This window comes from Phyllobates terribilis, unplaced genomic scaffold (assembly GCF_046119375.1).
Source record: "Phyllobates terribilis strain yellow unplaced genomic scaffold, ASM4611937v1 Scaffold_5__5_contigs__length_657084704, whole genome shotgun sequence".
Lineage (NCBI taxonomy): Eukaryota > Metazoa > Chordata > Amphibia > Anura > Dendrobatidae > Phyllobates > Phyllobates terribilis.
In genome coordinates, this window is record NW_027362765.1 from 5,440,531 (window position 1) to 5,458,770 (window position 18,240).

Below are 18,240 nucleotides of genomic sequence, written 5' to 3' on the forward strand. Positions count from 1 at the left end.
GTTGATTGTGCATGTGAAGGTTCATGCATGTAATAGTCAAATTATTGCACTTTTTCCCTCCACTGAGTTTTTTTTGCAAAGTTGCCAGATAACGTGAGTTGGCCCATAAGGATGCAGTGCTCGTCATGGTTGCATCATTCCATGTCTGCGCCGTAGGGCGCAACGTAACCTCCTTGTCTTCCAAATCCTCAGATGACCTACTCAGCTGTATACCTCTGGGTTCACACCAAGTGGAAACTACAACCTCATCATCATCCTCCGTGTTATCCCATTCCTCGCCCAGAGAGTCACCCTCTTCCTCTTCCTGCCCTGGACAGCACAGTACAGTCCTCGTGAGCCTCAGGTATCTGAGTCTCAACAGGATCACCCCCCCCAGGGGTTAACGTCTAGGGACGAGGGTCAGAATGCTTCTTGACCCCACTTCATCCTGCCCCGGGTCCAACCTAAAAAAATTTGGGCATCGGTGTTGATGATTTCCTCCTCTTGACTCTGTGAATCTTTGGAGTACAGTTCTGATGCCCATGGCATAGCATATGTGAACAGCTCTGCAGACTCACCCATCTGTGGTTCCCTACAGTCAGCTGGGTGGTTGGAGAGTTGTGATGCGGGGGGAAGCAAGGGTAATTGGGGTGCCACCTCCGTGGACTGTACTGTGTGTGATGTTGAGGTAGAGGAAGAAGAGGAGAGGCCACTTATAGCAGCGCTTGCCATCGACTGGAGCACATGCTCTTTTTGGCCCTCATCAACAAGGCATACCACTGTGCGGCTGCCAAAGAAAGGGAGTGGAGTAGCCTGTCCAGTAACAGAAGTTGTCAGTTGTGTTTGGATAAGACGTGATGGTGTTGGTTCACTAGTGCTTTCACTAACATTACCACCTACCCCACTTATACCTTGAACACCAAGCCTATTCCCCCTTCCACCATGACCTCACTTTTTCCAACTCATGTTGCTCAAATAGTGTGGTAGTGGCACGCTATTAGCAATAAAAAAAATAGATTTTTTTACTCTGCACCAGCTCAGCACACAGCTGCAATTCAGCGGTAAAAAATAACAAGGTGAGATATGGCGTGGTGAATCACGTTAGCAACTGAAAAAAAATGGTTTTTTTTTACTCTGCACTGTCAGAGACTGGGATCTTACTTCTCTCAGGTAGATTCTGGATAGCTAGAGATCTCAGCTGTGAAGGTTCGAATAAGACAGAACTCACAGGTTTGTCTCAAAAGAATCTCTGATTATTACTAGACATGCTAATTTTTTATTGTATTTTTGTAAGAGGTAAGATTACACAAAACGACATATGGTACTTGGCAGACATTTGGGTCAAAATAATTACTTGTCAAACCATTATCAGTTTACTATGATGGACGGTGTGGGCGATATCCTTTGTCACAGTCAAAAACTGTGTGAAACTGTCAACCTCGGCTAACCACTTGTTCTTGGGATGAATCCGGGAAATGCCATTGTTAGTACATTTATGGAGTATTTTCCTAGAATTGGTATTTCTGAGAAAAGGAATGATGTTTCTTGTCACTTGGACAGACTTGGAAACAGATGATAATTACAGGCAAATTCTTTAGTATGTAGAAACGTCATTCTCTTAGAATATTCTAGAAAAACAAGAACTGAATATTGTCTCCATTTTATCACAAGAGATTAACCATTTCTTTAACAACTCCCCTCTTTTATCATCTTGTCTATCTGTCCCTCATTCCTTTCCCTACCTGCCACTTAGGTCTGCAAGATAACCCTACTCCACAAAATACAAGGCTAATCCATTGTATATCATGGGATACCAGTCCTGCTGTGTATCCATTCAGATTAAGCTTGTTGATCAGACCTACAATCCCTTCTGCCTTTATTTCTATCCATGTGTTGTTAAAGAGGGGTCAGATGTACGTGTATATGTAAAACTACATGAAAAACAAGTGATATACAGTACAGACCAAAAGTATGAACACACCTTCTCATTTAAAGATTTTTCTGCATTTTCTTGACTATGAAAATTGTACATTCACACTGAAGGCATCAAAACTATGAATTAACACATGTGGAATTATATACTTAACAAAAAAGTGTGAAACAACTGAAAATATGTCTTATATTCTAGGTTCTTCAAAGTAGCCACCTTTTGATTTGATGACTGCTTTGCACACTCTTGGCATTCTCTTGATGAGCTTCAAGAGGTAGCCCTCATACACACACGGCTCCGCTGCGTACACCTCGTATACACGCGGCTCCGCTCCGTACAAGTCGTACACAAACGGCTCCGCTCTGTACATACGCGGCTCCTCTCCGTCCACCTCGTACACACACAGCTCGAGTACACCTCGTACACACGCGGCTCCGCTCCGTACACCTCGTACACACGCGGCTCCGCTCCGTACACCTCGTACACACGCGGCTCCGCTCCGTACACCTCGTACACACGCGGCTCCGCTCCGTACACCTCGTACACACGCTGCTCCGCTCCGTACACCTCGTACATACGCGGCTCCGCTCCGTACACCTCGTACACAAGCGGCTCCGCTCAGTACACCTCGTACACGCGCGGCTCCGCTCCGTACACCTCGTACACGCGCGGCTCCGCTCCGTACACCTCGTACACGCGCGGCTCTGCTCCGTACACCTCGTACACGCGCGGCTCTGCTCCGTACACCTCGTACACGCGCGGCTCTGCTCCGTACACCTCGTACACGCGCGGCTCTGCTCCGTACACCTCGTACACGCGCGGCTCTGCTCCGTACACCTCGTACACGCGCGGCTCTGCTCCGTACACCTCGTACACGCGCGGCTCCGCTCCGTACACCTCGTACACGCGCGGCTCCGCTCCGTACACCTCGTACACACGCGGCTCCGCTCCGTACACCTGGTACACACGCGGCTCTGCTCCGTACACCTCGTACACACGCGGCTCTGCTCCGTACACCTCGTACACACGTGGCTCCGCTCCGTACACCTCGTACACGCGCGGCTCTGCTCAGTACACCTCGTACACGCGCGGCTCCACTCCGTAAACGCGCGGCTCTGCTCCGTACACCTCGTACACGCGCGGCTCTGCTCCGTACACCTCGTACACGCGCGGCTCTGCTCCGTACACCTCGTACACGCGCGGCTCTGCTCCGTACACCTCGTACACGCGCGGCTCTGCTCCGTACACCTCGTACACGCGCGGCTCTGCTCCGTACACCTCGTACACACACGGCTCTGCTCCGTACACCTCGTACACGCGCGGCTCAGCTCCGTACACCTCGTACACACACGGCTCGGCTCCGTACACCTCGTACACGCTCGGCTCCACTCCGTACACCTCGTACACACGCGGCTCCGCTCCGTACACCTCGTACACACGCGGCTCCGCTCCGTACACTTCGTACACACGCGGCTCTGCTCCGTACACCTCGTACACACGCGGCTCTGCTCCGTACACCTCGTACACACGCGGCTCTGCTCCGTACACCTCGTACACACGCGGCTCTGCTCTGTACACCTCGTACACACGCGGCTCTGCTACATCCACACTGTAAACCCCTCCTGACCCCACACATAAACTTCAGCTCATCCAGCACCATGACAACCAGCACAGCAGAGTCCTGCATCCACTGAGGCCCCTGATCATGTGACCCCTGACTCCTCCCCTCCTGTGACCTCATCACAGCTCCTGTGCGCACAGAGCAGCCATATATGTGGTGGCGGCTCTGCAGGTGGAGGTATGTGGAGACCCCCCATTACTGGGCGCAGGGGGCATTAACCCCTTTAGCACAGAGACTCTTTTGGGGTCTTGTGTTGCCCCTTTATAAGAATCATAAGGTTTTTGTTCTGTTTCCTGTAATAGATACATACGACCCAACTATGGAGACAGGAAGGGAGGAAACGTATTGTTCTCATAGTACAGGACCCCTTTACTGGCCCCACAGTGTAATGCCCCCATTATGCCCCTTATGCAGGATGTATGATGCCCCCACACAGTGTAATGCCCCCATTATGCCCCTTATGCAGTATGTATGATGCCCCCCACAGTGTAATGCCCCCATTATGCCCCTTATGCAGTATGTATGATGCCCCCCACAGTGTAATGCCCCCATTATGCCCCTTATGCAGGATGTATGATGCCCCCCACAGTGTAATGCCCCTTATGCAGGATGTATGATGCCCCCACACAGTGTAATGCCCCCATTATGCCCCTTATGTAGTATGTATGATGCCCCCACAGTGTAATGCCCCTTATACAGTATGTATGATGCCCCACAGTATAATGCCCCCATTATTCCCCTCATGCAGTATGTATGATGCCCCCACAGTGTAATGCCCCCATTATGCCCTTTATACAGTATGTATGATGCCCCACACAGTGTAATGCCCCCATTATGCCCCTTATGCAGAATGTATGATGCCCCCACACAGTGTAATGCCCCCATTATGCCCCTTATGCAGGATGTATGATGCCCCACAGTGTAATGCCCCCATTAAGCCCCTTAGGCAGTATGTATGATGCCCCCACAGTGTAATGCCCCCATTATGCCCCTTATACAGTATGTATGATGCCCCCACACAGTGTAATGCCCCCATTATGCCCCTTATGCAGTATGTATGATGCCCCCACACAGTGTAATGCCCCCATTATGCCCCTTATGCAGTATGTATGATGCCCCCATTATGCCCCTTATGCAGTATGTATGATGCCCTCACAGTGTAATGCCCCCATTATGCCTCTTATGCATTATGTATGATGCCCCCATTATGCCCCTTATGCTGTATGTATGATGCCCCCACAGTGTAATGCCGAAATTATGCCTCTTATGCAGTATGTATGATGCCCCCACACAGTGTAATGTCCCTATTATGCCCCTTATGCAGGATGTATGATGCCCCTCACAGTGTAATGCCCCCATTATGCCCCTTATGCAGTATGTATGATGCCCCACATAGTGTAATTCCCCCATTATGCCCCTTATGCAGGATGTATGATGCTCCTCACAGTGTAATGCCCCCATTATGCCCCTTATGCAGTATGTATGATGCCCCCAAACAGTGTAATGCCCTTATGCAGTATGTATGATGCCCCCACACAGTGTAATGCCCCCTTTATGCCCCTTATGCAGTATGTATGATGCCCCCCCACAGTGTAATGCCCCCATTATGCCCCTTATGCAGGATGTATGATGCCCAACACAGTGTAATGCCCCCATTATGCCCCTTATGCAGTATGTATGATGGCCCCACACAGTGTAATGCCCCCCTTATGCAGTGCGTATGATGCCCCCACATAGTGTTATGCCCCTTATGTAGTATGTATGATGCCCCCCACAGTGTAATGCCCCCATTATGCCCCTTATGCAGGATGTATGATGCCCCCACACAGTGTAATGCCCCCATTATGCCCCTTATGCAGTATGTATGATGTCCCCCCACAGTGTAATGCCCCCATTATGCCCCTTATGCAGGATGTATGATACCCCACACAGTGTAATGCCCCCATTATGCCCCTTATGCAGGATGTATGATGCCCACACAGTGTTATGTCCCATTATGTCCCTTATGTAGTATGTATCATAGAATGGTAGAGTTGGAAGGGACCTCCTGGGTCATCTGGTCCAACCCCCTGCTCAAAGCAGGATTCACTAAATCATCTCAGACAGATGTCTGTCCAGCCTCTGTTTGAAGACGTCCATTGAAGGGGAACTCACCACCTCTCGTGGCAGCCTGTTCCACTCATTAATCACCCTAACTGTCAAAAAGTTTTTTCTAATATCTAATCTGTGTCTCCTCCCATTTAGTTTCATCCCGTTGCTTCTAGTCTTTCCCTGTGCAAATGAGAATAAAGATGATCCTTCTACAATTTGACAGCCCTTGACATATTTGTAGACAGCTATTAAGTCTCCTCTCAGTCTTCTTTTTTGCAAGCTAAACATTCCCAAATCCTGCAACCGTTCCTCATAGGACATGGTTTGCAGACCAGTCACCATTCTGGTCGCTCTTCTCTGAACTTGCTCCAGTTTGTCTATGTCTTTTTTAAAATGTGGTGCCCAAAACTGTACACAGTATTCCAGATGAGGTCTGACCAAAGAGGAGTAAAGACCGATAATGACTTCACGTGATCTAGACTGTATGCTTCTGTTAATACATCCCAGAATTGTATTTGCCTTTTTTGCTGCTGCATCACACTGTTGACTCATGTTCAGTCTATGATCTATTAGTATACCTAAGTCTTTTTCACATGTACTGTTGCTTAGCTCTATTCCTCCCATTCTGTATATGCTTTTTTCATTTTTATTGCCCAGATGTAGTACTTTGCATTTTTCCCTGTTAAAAACCATTCTGTTGGTTGCTGCCCACTGCTCCAGTTTATTTAGGTCTTTTTGAATCCTCTCTCTCTCTTCTCTAGTATTAGCTATCCCTCCTAGCTTTGTGTCATCAGCAAATTTAATCAGTTTACCCTCAATTCCTTCATCTAAATCATTGATGAAGATGTTGAACAATACAGGTCCCAGGACAGAGCCCTGTGGTATCCCACTTGAGACATTCATCCAGCTGGATGTGAAGCCATTTACAACCACTCTTTGAGTCCGATCACTAAGCCAGTTATGAATCCACCTAACAGTTGCCTGGTCCATTGCATACTTGGTCATTTTTTCAATAAGGATGGTGTGAGATACTTTGTCAAATGCTTTGCTGAAGTCAAGATATACTATATCTACAGCATTTCCCTGATCCACCCAGTCAGTGATTCTGTCATAGAAGGAAATTAAGTTAGTCTGACATGACTTGTTAGTTACAAACCCATGCTGACTCTGGTTAATCACTTCATTCTTATCCAGGTACTTACATACATGATGTTTAATAATTTGTTCAAAGATCTTTCCTGGTATAGAAGTCAGACTCACCGGCCTATAGTTCCCTGGGTCCACCTTCTTCCCCTTTTTGAAGATAGGAACAACATTTGCTCTTCTCCAGTCTTCTGGGACTTCTCCTGTTCTCCAAGAATTTTCAAAGATTATGGTGAGTGGTTCTAAAATTTCTTCTACGATCTCCTTCAGTACTCTGGGGTGTAATTCATCTGGACCTGGAGACTTGAACTCATTTATGTTAGCTAAATATTCCCTCACAATCTTTCTGTTTACAGATAACTTGGATTCTTCTATTCCTTTAAAAGGACAGTGAAAATCAGTTGATGTTACATTTTCTTTCTGAGAGAAAACAGATGCAAAATAGGAATTAAAAAGTTCGGCCTTCTCAACATCCTCTCTTACCATTTCTCCATTTTCATCCTGTAAAAATCCTATAGCATCTTTGACTTTTCTTTTACTTTTGACATACCCCCAAAATCCTTTTTTATTGCTTTTGACATCTCTTGCAAGCCTTAATTCATTGTCAGCTTTAGCTAATCTGATACGTGCCCTGCAGGATCTGCAGACTGCATTATAATCTTCTTTAGATATGCCTCCCTCTTTCCATTTAATAAACATTTCTTTCTTTCTTTTTAGCATGTGTTTAAGTTCTGTGTTCATCCATCCTGGTTTCCTTAAATGCTTCCCATTCTTCCTACTTTTCGGGATTGTTAACGATTGTGCTTTGAGAATCTCATTTTTAAAAATTTCCCATCCTTCCTGGACATTTTTGTCCTTAAGGACATCCAGCCATTGGATCCCTCCTATTCTCTTTCTGAGTCTCTTAAAATCTGCCTTTCTAAAATCTAACCTTGAAGTTTGAGTCTTCACATGTCTTCCTCCTCTAGTTATCCAAAATTCTATAATAGCATGATCGCTGCCTCCTAGGGTCCCAGCCACCTTTACCTCCTCAACCATTTCCTCCCTGTTTATAAGGATTAGATCCAAAGTAGCAGATCCCCTTGTTTTCTCCCCTACCTTTTGGAAGATAAAGTTGTCAGCAAGAGAGGATAAGAATTTGCTTGACCTGTTAGTTTTACTTGAGAGAGATTCCCAACAAATGTCTGGATAGTTGAAATCTCCCATGACCACTACGTCATATTTTTTGGAGAACTTGGTCATTTGATACATAAAGAGTTCATCCATATCTTCAGCTTGCCCAGGTGGCCTGTAGTAAATGCCTACAATGGTGTCCTTTCCGTTGTTCTCTCCTTGTATTCTTACCCAAACAGTTTCCACAGAACTCCCAGTCTCTGAAGCTTCAATCTCTGTGCAGATATACGCTTTTCTAACATACAATGCAACACCTCCTCCTCGTTTATCAATTCTGTTTCTTGCAAATAAGTTGTATCCTTTTAGCCTTTTATTCCAATCATGTGTATCGTCCCACCAAGTTTCAGTGATTCCAATGACATCATATTTCTTTTCCTGCGTTAGTATTTCCAATTCTCCTTGTTTGTTGCCCATGCTTTGTGCATTTGTATAAAAACATTTTAGTTTGTGATTGGTTTCTCTTCCTCCCATATTTTTATTTAGATTTTTTTGTCTTTGTTCTTTCTTTCCACTTCCAGTAGCAGAGATCTCAATAGTATTTGTCAGCTGTATGATGCCCCCACACAGTGTAATGCCCCCATTATGTCCCTTATGCAGTATGTATGATGCCCCACAGTGTAATGCCCCCATTATGCCCCTTATGCAGGATGTATGATGCCCACACAGTGTTATGTCCCATTATGTCCCTTATGTAGTATGTATGATGCCCCCACACAGTGTAATGCCCCCATTATGCCTCTTACGTAACACTTGCAGAGGCATATCTAGGTGTTCAGCTCCAGGGGGCGCAGTGTCTGAGTGGGCCCTTACTGGTAACCCTGATTACAGCTATGCTGGTGCAGACTAAGGCCCCGGCCCCACTATCAGTATTTAGTCAGTGTTTTTCTCAGGAGTGGGAGTCAAAATCAGGAATGGGTGATAAATGCAGAATTGGTGACTTGTTTCTATTATACCTTTTCTCCAATTGTTCCTCACCTGGTTTTGGCTCCCACTCCTGAGAAAAAATACTGACCGAATACTGATAGTGGGGCCGTGGCCTATTAGTGGGTATAGGAGAACCTCCGCAGATGACCGCAGTGTAACTAAAAGAAAAATCTCCACAAAGCCCAACACTATTCCCGCCATACAGTGACATCTAGTGGTAGATACCGGTCCTGCAGGACTTATAGACTATACAGCACAGTTACAGATGATCACAGCTGACGTTCTTTCTGATGGAGTCGTTCACTTTTCCATCTTTCTCAGAAAGACATTGCGATTTCTCCAGACAGGACTGATCTGAAGAGCTTACAGCACAGACACATCTGACTCCTCACCACCATTCCCATCTATTGCCAACCTGAACAATCCCCTCATCCTGACGATACCCCAATGCTGAGCCGCCGCTGCCGTATGTGTCCCTTTTACTGCACGTGCTGTGTGGTATAAAAGCAGTGATCCTCTCACTGCCCCACATAATAAGGCCACTGCTGTGCTCCTTACATAGTAAAATGTCTTCACAGTAGCCTCCACACTCTTTAATGGTTCCACCAGTAGCTCCCACATTGCATAAAGCCCCCCACAGTAACTCCCACACTGTGTATAGGACCCCATACTGTATGATCGTCCCCCAGTAGCCTTCAAACTGTATAATGGCCCTCGCATTAGCTCCAACACTGTATTATGGTCCCCGCAATAGATCTGATGCTGTACAATGGCCCCCACATTTGCGCTCATGCTGTATAATGGCCCCCACATTAGCTCTCACGCTGTATAATGGCCCCCGCATTAGCTCCCATGCTATATAATGACCCCCACATTAGCTCCCACGATGTCTAATGGCATCCACATTGACTCCCACACTGTATAATGGCTCCCGCATTGGCTCCCACACTTTATGATGGCACCCGCATTAGCTCTCACGCGGTATAATGACCCCCGCATAAGTGCCCACACTGTATAATAGCACCCGCAATAGCTATCACACTGTATAATGGCCCCCGCATTAGCTCTTACGCGGTATAATGGCCCCAGCATTAGTGCCCATGCTGTATAATGACACCCGCATTAGCTCTCACGCTGTATAATGACCCCCGCATAAGTGCCCACACTGTATAATAGCACCCGCAATAGCTATCACACTGTATAATGGCCCCCGCATTAGTGCCCACGCTGTATAATGGCCCCCACATTAGCTCCCATGCTGTATAATGGCCCCTGCATTAGCTCCCACACTGTATAATGGCCCCCACATTAGTTCTCATGCTGTATAATGGCCCCCACATTAGCTCCCATGCTGTATAATGGCCCCCACATTAGCTCCCATGCTGTATAATGGCCCCCACATTAGCTCCCATGCTGTATAATGGCCCCCACATTAGCTCCCACGCTGTATAATGGCCCCCGCATTAGCTCCCACACTGTATAATGGCACCCACATTAGTTCTCACGCTGTATAATGGCCCCCACATTAGCTCCCACACTGTATAATGGCCCCTGCATTAGCTCCCATAGGTTATGATCTCTGTCTGTCCCTTTCTGTGGGCTGCTACTTACACAGTCCTGATATATGACAGAGCTAAATAGAAGAAAATAGAAACAGCTAGTAGGCGCGCCCCTTGGAACGTCTTCTCTCCTTTTGCCTTCTCTCCCTTTGGGGTCTTGTCTATACAGAGTATATGTTCAGGGGCCTGCACCTATATTTGATTATCTATTTGCGCCTACTGGCTCTTTCTTTTTAGCTCTTTATCATATACTGGTGCTTCTCACAAAATTAGAATATCATCAAAAAGTTAATTTATTTCAGTTCTTCAATACAAAAAGTGAAGCTCATTTATTATATAGAGTCATTACAGAGTGATCTATTTCAAGTGTTTATTTCTGTTAATGTTGATGATTATGGCTTACAGCCAATGAAAACACAAAAGTCTTTATTTCAGTAAATTAGAATAATTAACAAAAAACACCTGCAAAGGCTTCCTAAAGCATTTATAAAGGTCCCTTAGTCTGTTTCAGTAGGCTCCACAATCATGGGGAAGACTGCTGACATGACAGATGTCCAGAAGCCAGACATTGACACACTCCACAATGAGGGTAAGCCACAAAATTGCTGAAGAAGCTGGCTGTTCACAGAGTGCTGTATCCAAGCATATTAATGGAAAGTTGACTGAAAGGAAAAAGTGTGGTAGGAAAAGGTGCACAAGCAACCGGGATAACCGCAGCCTTGAAAGGATTGTTAAGAAAAGGCCAGTCAAAAAATTTGTGAGAGATTCACAAGGAGTGGATTGCTGCTGGAGTCATTGCTTCAAGAGCCACCACACACAGACGTATCCAGGACATGGGCTACAAGTGTCGCATTCCTTGTGTCAAGCCACTCATGACCAATAGACACCGCCAGAAGCGTCTTACCTGGGCCAAGGAGAAAAAGACCTGGACTGATGCACAGTGGTCCAAGGTGTTGTTTTCAGATGAAAGTAAATTTTGCATTTCGTTTGGAAATCAAGGTCCCAGAGTCTGGAGGAAGAGTGGAGAGGCCACAATCCAAGCTGCTGGAGGTCTAGTGTGAAGTTTCCACAATCAGTGATGGTTTGGGGAGCCATGTCATCTGCTGGTGTAGGTCCACTGTGAGTTATCAAGACCAAAGTCAGCGCAGCCGTCTACCAGGAAATTTTAGAGCACTTCATGCTTCCCTCTGCCAACAAGCTTTTTGGAGATGGATATTTCATTCTCCAGCAGGACTTGGCCCCTGTCCACACTGCCAAAAGTACCAATACCTGGTTTACACACAACAGTATCACTGTGCTTGATTGGCTGCAAACTTGCCTGACCTTAACCCCATAGAGAATCTATTATAGAGAATCTATGGGGTATTGTCAAGAGGAAGATGAGACACCAGACCCAACAATGCAGATGAGCTGAAGGCTGCTATCAAAGCCACCTGGGCTTCCATAACACCTCAGCAGGGCCACAGGCTGATCGCCTCCATGCCACATTGCCGCATTGATGCAGTAATTGATGCACAAGGAGCCCCGACCAAGTATTGAGGGCATTTACTGAACATACATTTCAGTAGGACAACAGTTCGGATTTTAAAAGCATTTTTCAAGCTGATGTTATAAAGTATTCTAATTTACTGAGATAATGACTTTTGTGTTTTCATTGGCTGTAAGCCATAATCATCAACATTAACAGAAATAAACGCTTGAAATAGATCCCTCTGTGTGTAATGACTCTATATAATAGATCCCTCTGTGTGTAATGACTCTATATAATAGATCCCTCTGTGTGTAATGACTCTATATAATAGATCCCTCTGTGTGTAATGACTCTATATAATAGATCCCTCTGTGTGTAATGACTCTATATAATAGATCCCTCTGTGTGTAATGACTCTATATAATAGATCCCTCTGTGTGTAATGACTCTATATAATAGATCCCTCTGTGTGTAATGACTCTATATAATAGATCCCTCTGTGTGTAATGACTCTATATAATATATGAGTTTCACTTTTTGTATTGAAGAACTGAAATAAAGTAGCTTTTTGCTGATGTTCTAATTTAGTGAGATGCACCTGTATGTATACCGGGTGTGCCCCCGTTTTCCTACCTGTGTTGTCTTATTACTATCATATGTTATTTTTTGTTCTACTTGTTATATTTGGGTTGATATGATGAATATAAGCCTTAAGATTGCGATTGTAGGTATTTCATTTCTCATGTCACATGTAATGAATATCTCTTTAATTTACAGTATTTATTAATCTTTTTTACATCTACTTGTTACATCGGCTCATCTTCTTCTCATTTAGGTCTCTACAATATCGGATCCTCTCAGTGAATATCTTCTATATAAGAGAATTTTCCTGATTTATCCATCAAAGATGGATATGGACAGAGACAAGATGGTGGAGAGGATATTCCACCTCACCCTAGAGATCCTCTTCCGGCTTACTGGAGAGGTGAGAGATTCTGATGACGTCACATTACATCATTCTTATCTATGGGAATAACAGATGGACAGAACTGGAGAGGTGAGGACTCTGGAAATGTCTGAAGTGAGATTTATTAATGTGTCTCTCCATAACCAGGATTACACATTAGTGAAGAAGACCTCTAGTGAGCGCTGTCAGGACCCTGTGTCTGAGGGATGGGAAAGACCCCTGAGCACAATCACAGGGCCTCCACCTCACCCCCTGATACATGAGGACATCAATGCCCAGAAGATCGTAGAACTCACCTACAAGATGATTGAGCTGCTGACTGGAGAGGTGACACTGCTGGGAATGCTGGGACATTATACAGTAACACTATGGAGGGATCGGGGGGATGATGGTATCATTGTATGTGTCAGGTTCCTATAAGGTGTCAGGATGTCACTGTCTATTTGTCCATGGAGGAGTGGGAGTATTTAGAAGGACACAAAGATCTGTACAAGGACGTCATGATGGAGGTTCCCCAGCCCCTCACATCACCAGGTAATAGTCAGGACTAAATACACACAGCCTATAATTATCTGTATGTAAAGAATGAATTCAGTCCCTGTATGTGTTTCCTCCAGATCTATCCAGTAAGAGATGTCCCCGTCCTCTTCTTCCACAGGACTGTAAACAAGAAGACCCCAATGTTCCTCAGGATCATCAGGTAGATGGAGAGAAGGTGTCATGAGATCTCCTTTATAATGTGTAGACGGCTGTGAAGGTCTTGTGCTCAGTCTTGTTTTATCCACCAGTATTATATGTTTTATACTTGTGTAATGAGAACGGTGGAGATGGCAGGATTAGAGCTGATCATAGATGGAACTTCTCCATCTGTCTGTGACTTTTACAATATTTGTTTCAGGGTGAAGATCTGACCCATATTAATACTACAGAGACATATGTGAGGGGTGATGAGCGGTTTAAAGAGGAGATTCCTACATATGACTACCCAGGTGAGTAGTAACCACTAAATAATGAGAAGTCACAGATTCTTCTCAGTCACCGGCTGTGGCTGCTTTATCGGTGGTGTAGTCCGGCCGTATCACAATCGTGTGATCACCATTTTGCCTCTAGATCACAACATTCTCCTCCACCCAAAACTGTTCAAATGACTGTGGACATTGAAAGCCCTTTTCTATAGAACTTACAACCTGGAGGATCCACCTACCCCCTGGGATTAGGAGACGCTGACCGTTACCTGCCCAGATCTGTAAACTATAAAGCCGAATGACAGCGTACTTAGAATGTGCTGACAAGCTAGAAAATCACTTGAAAAAAAATATTGTGATGTGCCTGTAGAGAAAGTGGAGGGTAATGATGCTGTTGGCTTCCTAGATCCCTGATATCTTATTGGATGAATCTCCCTTCTCTCCCTTCTGTGCTGCTGAATGTCCTCATATGGTCCCTACAAGACCAGGTCCAGTCTTTCTGGCCAAACTTCACTTTTATTATCGACAACATTAAATGTGCAGTGAGGCCAAGTGTGAATTTCTGTACAATAACAACAGAGTTTCCCTTTATCCTGACTTTTCAATCTCTTTTAAAACCAACTAACTTCAAACAGGATTGCGATAGCATTACATTGCGATAAATACACATTCATTCTGATTTGATAGTTTGATTGTGGTGGGATCGGCCGGCCTCACTATAAGTGTGTAACTCCCTGGTAGTCTTTAACCCCTTCATGACCAAAGCATTTTGCGTTTTCGTTTTTTGCTCCCCTTGTTCCCAGAGCCATAACTTTTTTTATTTTTCGCTTTTACCATATCATGTACTAGAAAGTGGGGAGAAAAAAATCCAAGTGCGGTTAAATTGCAAAATAAAATGCAATTTCACAGTTGCGTCTCCATTTTTCGTTATCTGGGGTCGAGTGAGGGATTAGTTTTTTGGGTGCCGAGCTGATGTTTTTATTGATTCAATTTTAGGGGTAGATCCGATGTTTTGATCGCCCATTATTGCATTTTATTGCAATGTTGCGGCGACCAAAAAAACATAATTCTGGCATTTTTTTCTCGTTACGCCGTTTACCGATCGGATTAATTATTTCTTTATATTGGTCGGGCGATTCTGAACGCGGCGACACCAAATATGTGTGTGTTTTTTTTTTATTGATTTAGTTTAAATGAGGTGAAAGGGGCGTGATTTAAACTTTGATATGGGGATGTTTGAGAGTGAAAATTGCAAATAGACCATTTTATTGTCCAACACATAGTGTCCAGATTGTGCTCCAGGAGACACACACCATAAATTAAGTGGGTTCTTCTCACTATAGTAATGCCAAATACATGGATGCTGAATGTGGTTTGGGTGCACTGCAAGGCTCAGAAGTGTGGGGGGGATTTGACTTTGGGAGAGCAGATATTGCTGGATTGGGTTATGGAAGCCATGTTGCTTTTCAAGAGCCTTTGAGCCACTAATAATGTGGAAACCTCTGGTTTTCCACTGACAGATGATGAACCTGAGTGGGGACTTGTTTTTTGTGAGATGAGTAGAAGTTTTTATTGGTATTATTTCACCTACATAACATTGTTTGGTGGCTTTTTATTCCATATTTGGGAGGCAGAATGAACAATCAGTTGGACACCACGCTCCACTGGTTCATCCTATGAGGTTTTCTATTAGACTGTGAACTGTCATTGTCTTGGAGAATAATTTAACATTTTTAAATAACTTGCCATTTCTACAATCACGTTAAGTAGAAATGTTCAAAAATATAAAATTCAAGGATATTTTATTCAAAATATAATAATTTGTTTTATCCTTGGCAGATGACTGTACCAGGAGATCAGAGGGACAGCTGACATCTGCAATTTTTAAATCTGATGATCTTGAGATCCCACAGGATACAATTGAAGCGAATGCCATTACTCCAGATATACCATCATCTCTTCACAGCAAAGATCCTTTGAAACAGGTCCTGTCTTTTCATTCATTACTGACTAATAAGCAAAATCAAAGTCACAAAATAAGCATTAAAAAACGAACTGCTCCTAAAGCAAAAATATTGTTTGGACGTGTTCCGTCCCAAGGTCCGTCCCTGCCCAGAAGCACTTGTCCGTGGTTAGGTGGACTTTCCCCGTAACTACATTGTTGAGGGCACGGCTAACGATGGACACGTGCTTGTGTAATGCGGTGACGACACACGGGGAGAAATAGTGGCGGCTGGGGACCGAGTACCAAGGGACGGCCGCCTTCATCAGGTAACAGAAAGCTGCCGTCTCCACGAGCCTAAAGGGCAACATTTTGAGCGCAAGCAGTCGCAAAATATGTGAATTTAGTAGTGTGGCCTATGAGACGTTGGCTCCTTATTTGCGTTTGCGTTCCAAGGACTGGGGTATTGACAACTGAACGCTACGCTGGGACAAGGACGTGGACGTGCTTGCTGATGGTGCTAGTTGAGTGTGCAATGACCGGTGTAAGGCATCTTCACATGCGCCATGGACAGAGGATTGGTTTGCATGCACAACAGCGGAAGAAGCAGTGATGTCACCCGCAGACACTGTTCCTGGACCCTTGGATTTGGGCCACTTAGTCAGATGCTTTGCTGCCATCTTCCTGATCATGCTTGTGGTGGTCAGGCTGGTAGTTTTGCTACCTCTACTGATGCTGGCCTGGCAGGTGGTGCAAATGGCCTTTTTGGGGTTATCGGCAGAGTCTTTAACCCCTTAACCCCCGAGGGTGGTTTGCACGTTAATGACCAGGCCAATTTTTACAATTCTGACCACTGTCACTTTATGAGGTAATTACTCTGGAACGCTTCAACGGATCCCCCTGATTCTGAGACTGTTTTTTCGTGACATATTGTACTTCATGATTGTGGTAAAATTTCTTCGATATCACTTGCGTTTATTTGTGAAAAAAACGGAAATTTGGCGAACATTTTGAAAATTTTGCAATTTTCAAAATTTGAATTTTTATGCCCTTAAATCAGAGAGATATGTCACACAAAAGAGTTAATAAATAACATTTCCCACATGTTTACTTTACATCAGCACAATTTTGGAACCAAAATTTTATTTTGTTAGGGAGCTATAAGGGTTAAAAGTTGACCAGCGATTTCTCATTTTTCCAACAAAATTTACAAAACCATTTTTTTAGGGACCACATCACATTTGAAGTCACTTTGAGAGGTCTTTATGACAGAAAATACCCAAAAGTGACACCATTCTAAAAACTGCACCCCTCAAGGTGCTCAAAACCACATTCAATAACTTTATTAACCCTTCAGGTGCTTCACAGGAATTTTTGGAATGTGGAAGAAAAAAATGAACATTTAGCTTTTTTCACAAAAATGTTACTTTATACCCAATTTTTTTTATTTTCACAGGGGTAACAAGAAAAAATGGACCCCAAAATTTGTTGTGCAATTTCCCCTGGGCACGCAGATACCCCATATGTGGGGAAAAAACACTGTTTGGGCGCACGGCAGGGCTCGGAAGGGAAGGAGCGCCATTTGACTTTTTGATTGTAAAATTTGCTTGAATAATTAGCGGACGCCATGTTGCGTTTGGAGAGCCCCTGTGTGCCCAAATATTGGAGCTCCCCCACAAGTGACCCCATTTTGGAAACTAGACCCCCAAGGCACCTATCTAGATGCATAGTGAGCACTTGGAACCCCCAGGTGCTTCACAAATTGATTCTTAAAAATGAAAAAGTGAAAAAAAAAACACTTTTTCATTTTTATGAATCAATTTGTGAAGCACCTGGGGGTTCCAAGTGCTCACAATGCATCTAGATAGGTGCCTTGGGGGGTCTAGTTTCCAAAATGGGGTCACTTGTGGGGGAGCTCCAATGTTTGGGCACACAGGGGCTCTCCAAACGCAACATGGTGTCCGCTAACAATTTGAGCCGACAATTTGTTAGCGGATACCATGTTGCATTTGGAGAGTCCCTGTGTGCCCAAACATTGGAGCTCCCCCACAAGTGACCCCATTTTGGAAATTATACCCCTCAAGGATTTTATTAAGGTGTATAGTGAACATTTTGAACCCAGAGGTACAACACAGAATTTGATAACATTAGGTCATCATATTGAATAAGTTATCATTAGTCTTCAGCGCAAGTGCTCGCTACTTGAGTTTGCATCGGGTACTCAGGTATGCACCATGTACAGCGTGTGCTCGAGTGACATGCTCGAGTCCCTGCTCTGCATGTTTCATGGTTATTAGACACCCCAAAAAAAACATGCGGGGATCGCTCGTGCATGGCAGGCAATCCCCGCAAAGTTTTTTTAGCCGCGAAGCATATGGGGCAGAGACTCGAGCATGTCACTCAAATACCCACGATACTCAATGCATACCAGAACACCCGATGCAAACTCAAGTAGCGAGCACTTGCGCTCAACAC

General features: G+C 44.7%; 1 protein-coding gene across 1 annotated transcript in view; it reads left to right on the forward strand.

Annotated features, from left to right (window-relative positions):
• Positions 1–3,654: 3,654 nt before the first annotated feature.
• LOC141271713 (uncharacterized) overlaps positions 3,655–18,240 on the forward strand; it is a 56,613-nt gene continuing 42,027 nt past the window's right edge. Inside the window, exons 1-7 of the mRNA XM_073681804.1 lie at positions 3,655–3,707; positions 12,727–12,876; positions 13,006–13,185; positions 13,269–13,392; positions 13,476–13,558; positions 13,757–13,847; positions 15,663–15,808. Of these exons, the coding sequence (XP_073537905.1) occupies positions 12,799–12,876; positions 13,006–13,185; positions 13,269–13,392; positions 13,476–13,558; positions 13,757–13,847; positions 15,663–15,808 (702 nt within the window). The 5' untranslated portion in view covers positions 3,655–3,707; positions 12,727–12,798. The remainder of the gene's footprint in view (positions 3,708–12,726; positions 12,877–13,005; positions 13,186–13,268; positions 13,393–13,475; positions 13,559–13,756; positions 13,848–15,662; positions 15,809–18,240) is intronic.